At 44.6% G+C, this 9,474-nt stretch overlaps 1 protein-coding gene and 1 long non-coding RNA gene across 3 annotated transcripts in view; one reads left to right on the top strand and one right to left on the bottom strand.

Moving 5' to 3' along the window:
* Window positions 1-7,964, bottom strand: part of LOC115305729 — a 27,902-nt gene extending 19,938 nt beyond the window's left edge. Inside the window, exon 1 of the long non-coding RNA XR_003914972.1 lies at window positions 7,870-7,964. This is a non-coding gene — a long non-coding RNA (uncharacterized LOC115305729). The remainder of the gene's footprint in view (window positions 1-7,869) is intronic.
* NPSR1 (neuropeptide S receptor 1) overlaps window positions 1-9,185 on the top strand; it is a 146,499-nt gene extending 137,314 nt beyond the window's left edge. For both annotated transcript variants that reach the window (XM_029955951.1, XM_029955945.1), the window contains 3 exons: window positions 2,572-2,658; window positions 7,728-7,908; window positions 8,784-9,185. In XM_029955951.1, the coding sequence (XP_029811811.1) occupies window positions 2,572-2,658; window positions 7,728-7,908; window positions 8,784-8,874 (359 nt within the window). In that variant the 3' untranslated portion in view covers window positions 8,875-9,185. The remainder of the gene's footprint in view (window positions 1-2,571; window positions 2,659-7,727; window positions 7,909-8,783) is intronic.
* Window positions 9,186-9,474: the final 289 nt, after the last annotated feature.

Raw genomic sequence — 9,474 nt, 5'->3', positions numbered from 1 at the left:
CCAGGCAGTGGATCCGTGCTGAGAGCCCCGAACAAGGGCTGAGCAGGGTTTTTATGGGTTCTGGGAAGGGGGAGTTACAGGAAATTGTGACACAGGTACAGTGATCCAATCATTATCACATAACTTCATTGGCAGCAACTTTAACCATACACATTGTTTACAGTGTTCGTTACTTTTGGTGGGACCCAATCACAATATTTAGTGTTTTTTTGAAAATAACCAATTACAGAGTGGGCTAAGGACCCCCACTAGGGTGTAACTAGCCTTAAGCAATAAGTGATTATCGATAGCTTCTATCTCTAGGCCTGCCCTTAGGAATGTTAAGCATTTTAGCTGGCCGCTTCTGATTGGGTGTTACTAGGCTGGTCCCTGGTTAAGCAATCTGTGCCCTTTTATTGTCTAATGATTCTGAGAAACCGACACTTAGGCCTCCAAGGTCAGAGGGGAAACTTGAAGCCTGTCATGGAGTCAGTTTGGTTCAGACTTGTGTCCTTTCAACACAGCTGGTAATTGTAGAGCTGGAAGGTGTAGTCAGGTCTGACCTTGAGGCCTGTGTCCTTCCCAAGATACCACCTTAGAAATCAGGGTATTTCAACCTTGGCACTACCAGTATGTGGGACTGGATAATTCTTCTTTGCTGTCCTCTGTATCTTAAGATGTTTAACAGCATTCCTGGCCTCCGCACACTAGAGGCTGATAGCAGCCTCCCATACATTGAGACAACCCAAAATGTGTCCAGACATTGCCAAATGTAACCTTGGGGAGCAATATTGCCCCTAGTTTAGATCCACTGCTATAAATACTTCTGAAGCACTTGCTTCCTTACACCGCTGAAGCCTTGTGGTTCTGTGAAATGCACAGAATAATTGGAAGCCCTAATAATACCTGAGAGTGGACTTACAAGGTATACATGAAGAAATAAAAAATCAATTATAATTAGCATTTCAGCTTATTGCCCATAAAAGAGCCCCTTATTCCTATTATTCCTGATAACAATTTGTCCACTCCAGTGAGTAAATGCTCACATTGTGAAAAGACTTAGAAGCTTCTGTGGCTTGCAGCTGCCTCAGAAATTCAGCCCAGACTCCTCATGAAGACAGCGTTGGTCTCCCCATTTTGGCCTCAAGTTTTCCCACCCTCAAAGCCAACATCCTTCCAGGCTCCAGCCAGGTGAGGTAACTCCCCCATGGTCCAAACACCTCCCACATTTTCTTGTCTCCATGTCTCGGCTGAGGACTCCCTGTTTCAGGAGTCTCCCCACTCCCCAGCTCCACCTTTGGAATCTCTGCATCTGGCCCACAGCCTCTCTCTGCGTAGTGGCAGGGTCCTTATCTCATGGCAGATGTGCTATGCTGGTTGGACTGGGCTGGAATGGACTGGAGAGGGGCTAGAATAAGATGTGCAAAAGTAAACTTCAGTTTCTGTGGGTTTAAAATAAATTTCAAACATGAATCGAACAATGTAGAGAGAACAAGCAAGCACAGAAATTGGCTTCTATAACTGTCCTGCCCCATATTACAGGTGCCTTGGGTAGGCTTTTGACCTGGACCACTGATAGGGTTGTACCCAACGAGTCTTAATCAGTGGCATCTGGCCAGGGTGTGTGGGATTAGCATCCCATCCGTGCTTCCTTCCCTGAGGCTACCCTGGGACAGGGCTGTTCGCGTGCAGAGGGAGGGCACCTTTTCCTGATTTTTACAAAGGCCCCATATTGCCTGGCAGAAGCTGTGACAATAAAAACTCTTCCACAGCATCAGGGGACCCTGTGTCCAACACCTCCAATCCCAAATTTGTCATCTGCACACGCCTTTTACTAAGACCAACACTCTGAACTCTGTCCATCCTAGTCAACTTTAATTTTACCACTACTTCTTAACTAGAGAGAAGTTTGTATTAATTGATTCAACAAATATTTATTAATCATTCACTAAGCTTAGAGGATATAGGAATGTAAAAATACCAAGTCCCTGCTCCATCAAGTTCATATTCTAGTGGATTCTTAAATTTATCCCGCATGTGTTTATCATCAAACAGAGCCCACATAGAATTAAATTATATCCAGACTCCTAGTTAGAACAGATATTTTTTGGTTTTGAGGTTTTTTAAATTTGTTTGTTTGTTTGTTTTGTCTTTGTTTTATTTTTAATATCCCTGGCTTGAGCTTTTGTTGAGAGTGGAGTTTCGAAGTTAGATGTATGAGTTAGTTTGGGGTAACCATTCTAGGAAAATGGATTTGCCCTAAGTTGCTGAAGTGACTAGATGGGTGTTTTTGCATTGCCCTCTGGCCAATTCCGGGTCACAAGACTAATTCCAGCTTCAGCTGGCTCAGGGCATTCAGCCATGACTCCAGAGAATCTAGAGGTCCCGATGCATTTGCATTTTATATCAAGCTGCAAACTGAGCAGTTTCCAGTGTTTCCCCAAGCTGCCTTTACTCCGAAAATGTCCAGGAGATCCTCCTAGGAAAAGGTGAGTGGGATACAAGTGGTCCCATGACAGCTGTGAGTCTACCCTGTGATGTTCCTATTGACAAAAACAACTTCATTTCACCACTGGTCTTTTGTATCTACAGATGGAAAGCTGTGCACCAGTTATAACCGAGGGCTCATCTCAAAGGCAAAAGTCAAGGCCATCAAGTATAGCATTGTCATCATTCTCGGTAAGCAAAGTCCCTCTTTGTGTTGCAGAACTGTGTGAACATTCCCCAAACAAACTTATATGGAGAACAAACAGAGGGTTACTAGAGGGGCAGTGGGGGGGGGGGGGATGGGCTAAATGGGTAAGGGACATTAAGGAATCTACTCCTGACATCATCAATGCACTATATGCTAACTAACTTGGATGCAAATTTAAAAAATAAATTAAATTGAATAAAAAAATAAATAAAATTTAAAAATTTAAATTAAAGGAAAAAAAGAGAACAAAAGCAAACTTGTACCTGGGAGCTAGCAGTGGAGACCCCACGCAAGAAAGGAATTTGGCTGCAGGCACTGCCACCCTTGTCTGATTGGAGCAGAAGGTGTGGAACTTGCCAGTCCATATTCGTCTCCTTTAAGGGCAGGCATTGGTTCCTGATTACCCCCCCCCCCCCCCCCGCCATATGACTAGAGTTGCCCACCAAGACCATGGGGTAGATAATTTGGAGAAAGTTGATTAAGACATAACTAACTGACCTGAAATCATTATTATACGAATGACAGTCACCAAACCCAGTTGACCCAGTTGCATTCTCTAAAACATATTCTCCCCTGGAGCTGATGTGTATGAGCAAAGTAAGGACAGAAGTGACATTCCATTTCTTATGGATATTTAATTGCAGAGTCACTACAAATCTCTCCCTAATGGTCACTTTACCTTCTCCTCCACCATCCTGTCTTCTTCCCTTTCCTTTTCTTTTCTCTTACTCTTAAGACCAATAAAGTCACCTCATCTTAGGGGAAGAAAAAGGTATTTCTAGAGTACATACTACGTTGGATTGGTGTGTATTCTTTGTTATTCTCAAACCATCAAAGTTCCTCCCTCTTACACCTTCTCAACTAATGACCTTGCTTCATATTTCACTAAGAAAATACTATATCAGGATAGAACTCCCCCATCCTTCCACCTTCATATTCAACCAACTGTCTGCCTCTGTACAATGTGCCCTGTCTTTTCTCCTATTACTGGGGATAAGCCAGCACTGCTTCTTTCTAAACCCAAAATGATGGCTGGAGCCCTACATCCCATTCCTTGCTGCCTCCTCAAGAATTTTGCTTCTCCAGGTATCTTCCCTCCACGACAAGCCTCCCCTTACCTAGATCATGTGACTATAGACATTGTGCGATAGCTCCCTCCGTGAATGCTTCAGAACAGACCCACTCCACCACTCTCTCTCCTAGTACGACTCCTCCACAGTTCACCCCTGATTCTCTGGAGCCTGTTTCTATCTGCTTTCTGTCCTGTTACTCCTGAAATCACTCTCACCAAGGCCACCAAAACCTCCAAAATGCCCAGTGCCAATTCTTCATCTTCATCTTGACTTATAAGCAGCATGTGATCAGGCTCTCCTTCTTAGAACACTTCCTTTGCTTAGAAATCATGTTTATGATTTCTACTTGAGATCTCGATTTGTATTTCCAATGACTTCATCATACTCAACATGTCAAACCCAAAGTCTTGGCATGTTCTTTTCCCCCTGCAGAGTAACTCTTCCTCCCATTTGTCCCCACTTCAGTAAATGACACCATCTTTCACCCAATGTCTACATCAAAAACGTAAGGGCCATTGTCTGTCATTATTCTATTTCTTTGACATCCACATAACTAGCCTGGAGGCTCTACCTCCAAAACAGTTCTCAGACCCAACCAAACATCACTATCTATACCACGCCTGTCTTAGTCAAAGCCTCCACCAATTTCTCCCTGGAACATTAGAATTGGTCATGTCTTTTGCTTTTCTGCAAAACAGCCAATGTGATCTTTCAAGATTGTTAATCAGGTATCTTCACTATCCTTGCAAACCCACCTCTGGCTTCCCATGGCATTGGAGTAAAACTCCCATTTTTACCATGTGGGATCTATCCTCCAGCCAGGTCTCCAGCCTCATTCACAGCCCTCTCCCCCTTGCTCATTCTCTTCCAGTTCTGTTGATCTTCTTGCTATGTCTTCACTATGTCGACTCGTTTGCACCTGGGGACCTTGCATGTTTCCACCACCTGAAAGACTCTGCCTCCACATGGTGGCCTGGCTTCCCCCTCACATCATTTTGTTTCCCAACAGTACCACCTCCTCAGCCAGGCCTCCTGCACAAGTTTTAAATAGCTCCCCTCTAGTCCTTACCCTGAAGTATTTTTCTGCCTATTCTCACTTCTGCCTGACATTATATCTATTGATCTGCATATTGTCTATCCCCTACTGGCTTAAATCCATGAGAGCAATGACCTTTGCTTTTGTGTTCCTTACATTATTATCACCAAAGCCTTAAATAAGATCCCACGTACACTAGGTGCTTCATTAACATTTGCTGAGAACAAATGAATTAGAATATGGAGCAACAAAAAGGATTCGTGCTATTTCCTTTTTATTTAGTTCAACTACTACCCTCCCTACCCTCTTGCAGCTCCCAGGAGCTCTGAGAAAACATACCTCTCCTGTTAGCTGCATGTCAGATCACCAAAACAGTCCATCTCACCTTTCGGAGACATAATTGCAAAATGCCAAACAGACCACACGCTGTGTCACTCAGCCAGCAGAATAGAGGCACAAAACAGCATGGCAGACTGACCCGGGGATAAAGCGTATACAACCACGGGGGCTCAGGCTCCTTTCCCAGCAGCTTACAGAGTAGATCAAAGATTCTCTTGCCTTCCCAGACAAATCAGAAACACAGATATACCTCCCATGGATGTTGAGTCAAGAAATATATGTTAGCCACGTGTGCTAGAGACAGCATAATTATTTGTAATCAAGAACCGTATACTCAGGCCTTGGAGGTCCTTCAGTCTGAAAGCAGAGATGCCCACGAGATGGGCAGCCTGTGTTAACAGCCCAGTCAGACCAAACCAGCCCTTCCTTCCTGTAATGCATATTTCGTAAGGCCCCTTTACCTGAAATGAAATGTATAATTAATACCACTTATCCAACATAAGTCTTAAAAGATCAATATTTAGTAATATAAAGGAGGACTAGAAAGAAAATAATTTATAATAAAACCATGCAGATTGCAATATGTAAATACTTAGGCACAGCTACCCTACGAGAGTAATGAAGCAGTCAGCTAGATGTATTAACAGCTACAAAGGAAAATCAATGCAGGTGTGTTTTCATGAAGACACAAAAATAGAGCAGTACTGCTGCCAGGGACTTGATTTTCTGAGCAGGTAAACAAATCCTGCTCAAGTTCCAAACTAAAGAAAGTAATCTTACCTCCTTTTGCAAGAGAATTGCATTTCTGGAAAATTCACTATTTAATACAAATATTGTGTTCATATATAGAATGGGTTAGGTTTCTAGAGTTCTGGAAATCATAAAGTTCTCTGCTACATAAAGCAAAGGTTATGTGGGATCTGGGTCCCACAGGAGGAATGGTATTCTTGGGCACACCAGACCCCTTACCCCATCAACACAGGCAAATATATAAGCACGTACATTTTCAAAATGCCCCCAAGAGGCAATTTTGCCCCTCTATGCCCCAGAACATTCTAGGTCAATGCTAGGCTCAACCACCAGCACCCCCAAGGCTCAGTGGTCTTTGTGTTTCAATTGCTCCTCTTTAATACGTTGTCAAGGTCTGGAGAAACAAACATGTGTTAGTTGAACCATTTCAGAAGAAAGTTGGCCCCTGCAAGCAGATGGTGAAGGAAGCCTGACTTCTCTGAGGAAAGTCCTCTGGGTGAGAAAGGGGGAGAAGAAGGGTGGAGAGGGTGTGACAAGAAAGCAGGAGGGCCCTCTTGGTGTTTAGTCAGCCCTAAGATTGTTTGCCTCTGTGCATGTGGGAATTAGTTTGGTTCTCCAGAGAATGAGGAGAGAGACATGTATGTAAAAAGAATTGTTATAAGAAATTGGGTCAGGATCTGCAGACCCAGGAGAGCCCATGGTGTAGTTCCAGATGGAGTCTGAGTGTGAAGGCAGGAGAACAATGTCCCAGCTAGAGGACAGTCAAGCAGACAGCAGGAATCATCTCTCACTGAGCCTTTTGTTCTCTTCAAGCCTCCCATGATTGAATGGGGCCCACTGGCATTGAGAAGGACCATCTCCTTTTCTTGGTTTACCCATTCAAATGTTCATCTCTTCCAGGAACACCCAGCAATAATGTTTCCCCAAATACCTGGGCACCCCCTGACCCAGTCAAGGTGACACATGAAGTTAACCATCATACTCTGGATCTCTGTTTACCAGTCATTTCCTCTGAGGATGTGGAGACAAACAGAATCAGGGGTCACACACATCCACTAATTTGGAAATGGGTAGAGGGCAGCTGTTTTCCAGAGTGGCTGACTTAGAAATGAAAAAGAAAATGAAGAACATTGTGATGAGGCCAGACTGTGCTCCGAAAACATTAGGCACCACAGCTTTCCCCTGCCACACACTAAAATCGAAAATCACTATCTGGTCAAAATGTTTCCTGTGTTTCTGGGTTTTTTTTCATAGATTCTCCAAAGAGTTTTGCTGGCTTTTCTTCCACATGATGCAGGATGAGAGGCTGAGGCCATGCCAAGTCACTCCCAACCTTTCCATGAGGACCGACAACAGTGGTCAAATCAAATGCTCCCATTACAGACAGAGAAAATCCAAGAAATTCCCTCAACTTTTTTCAAATGTTTTTTATTTTTGAGAGACAGAGAGAGACAGTACGAGCAGGGGAGGGTCAGAGAGAGGGAGATACAGAATCCGAAGCAAGCTCCAGGCTCTGAACTAGCCGTCAGCACAGAGCCCGACTGGGGGCTTGAACCCACAAACTGTGAGATCATGACTTTAGCCAAAGCGGATGCTCAACCAACTGAGCCACCCAGACACCCCGAAACTCCCTCAACTTTAACAATGTATCTGTGGGATGTGTATGCCTGTGTGTGTACATGTGCGCGTGTATGTGAGTAAACATGACATTAATGTGAGTACACACAACTGTTCTAAATACTTCCGAGAGATCCCAGGTGCTAAGGAGCCTCCTGTTTGGAGCTCCAGTTGAGGCCGCCCCTGAAAGGCCCCTGGCTCTGGTCTGCTATGGTGTTAATGGCTCCCTTCTCCCCAGCCTTCATCTGCTGTTGGAGTCCATACTTCCTCTTCGACATATTGGACAACTTCAGCCTCCTTCCGGACACCGAGGAGCGCTTCTATGCCTCTGTGATCATTCAGAACCTGCCGGCTCTGAATAGTGCCATCAACCCACTTACCTACTTTGTCTTCAGCAACTCCATCTGTTTTCCCTGTGGGTAAGGCTCACTACTGCCCAAGCCAGTGCAGATGGCCATTGTACTTGGACTCTTCTTTTTCCGTGCTTCCTGGCAGGAATAGATGAGATGCCTGAGGGTCAGAAAGGTCTTGCTAGTATGACGAATTCAAACCCAGGCCCAGGCCATCGTCCATGCCCTTTCTTCTATACCGTATCACCTGCTGTAGCAACCACCTTAATCAGGTCACGTGTAGAAGAGCTTTCTTTTGTCCCAAGTTTCTCTACGCAAATTGCCTCAATACTGCGCTATGGTGGCAGCAGGACCCAGAGCATTATTACTATTTTACAGGTAAACAAATGAAGGCTCAGGACCTTAAGTAACATTATCGAGATTATCTGAGAAATTAGTAGCAAAGCTGGAATTAGATCCCTCTCACAACTATTCAGTCATTTTGCATTTTTCAGTTGTTTTACTGCATGGGCTACAGAGAGTAGGTAAAGAAATCCATAGGAGATAAAACAGTAAAGTGGTTTAAGGCTTGGGTGTGATGCTAGTGGCCACGGTTCAAATCCTGCTGTTGCTGATTCATAGCTACGGATAATAGATGTGAATAAGCTCAATCACCTTGAGCAAGGTATTTAACTTCCATAAAACTCAGTATCTTCACCTATAAAATGGGACTAGAAGCCATGCCTACCCTCTGACCAGTGATGTCTCAGTGTACTGGGCTCTGGTGCTTAACAGTGGGAGGGAAGACCCGGTGTGGTGGGGAAGGAAGGAGGGGTATTACATGCAAAGTGCCTAGTAAGGTGTTTGGTCATCAATACATCCTCCATAACTGTTCTGGCTTAACGTCCTTACTTCCCTTTTCATCAGGTCAAATTATTTTCCCTCCCTGATTTATTCTTTTTCAGGCAGCAAACATCGCGGGATTCCAGAATGACATTCCGGGAGAGAACCGAGAGGCACGAGATGCAGGTTCTGTCCAAGCCAGAATTCATCTAGACTCCGTGGCGCTGGTATGGCTAGGCTGAGCCCCATGAGCAGTGCTGGGTCCCTGTCTCCACCTTGGGCATGTGCATGGAACCTGATTTCTCCATCCTGCTCCTTTGCACAAAGCAAACATCCTAATGAGTGTGCCACACCTGCATCAGCAAGTATTGGCCAATGTGACGTCACCAACTATTCATGTCAGCCAGGAAGAATGTTCCCTCCTTCCCCATGACTCCCAGCCCTCCTTCTCCCCTGTCAGCACCAGAACCCAATGGACAGAGACGACTCTGGCCCAGGGCCCGGGCTTGGGCAAGCAGAGGGGACTAAAGAAGCATAGTTGAACTATGAGAGTCTTCTAATTAAAACTTAAGATGTAAATAAAAGACTTGTCAAAGCCTAGATTGTCCCCCCATATTTGGGTTGGCAGTTCAGTAGTTGTAGCCCAGAAGATATTTGTCCTTAAAATGCAACAAATTCATTTCCAGTCATGGGTACTTTGTGCCTCCTCTGCAGATAGCCTTGGTTTGTAGTTCGATGTGTTGGCAGGAATCAACCTCACGGTCCTGTTATATCAACAAACGATTTGTCAAAAGGACTCAATGCTGGCCCTCC

Source organism: Suricata suricatta, chromosome 2, assembly GCF_006229205.1.
Source record: "Suricata suricatta isolate VVHF042 chromosome 2, meerkat_22Aug2017_6uvM2_HiC, whole genome shotgun sequence".
Taxonomy (NCBI): domain Eukaryota; kingdom Metazoa; phylum Chordata; class Mammalia; order Carnivora; family Herpestidae; genus Suricata; species Suricata suricatta.
Note: the sequence above shows the minus strand (reverse complement) of the source record. Positions and strands in the feature narration are given on the sequence as shown.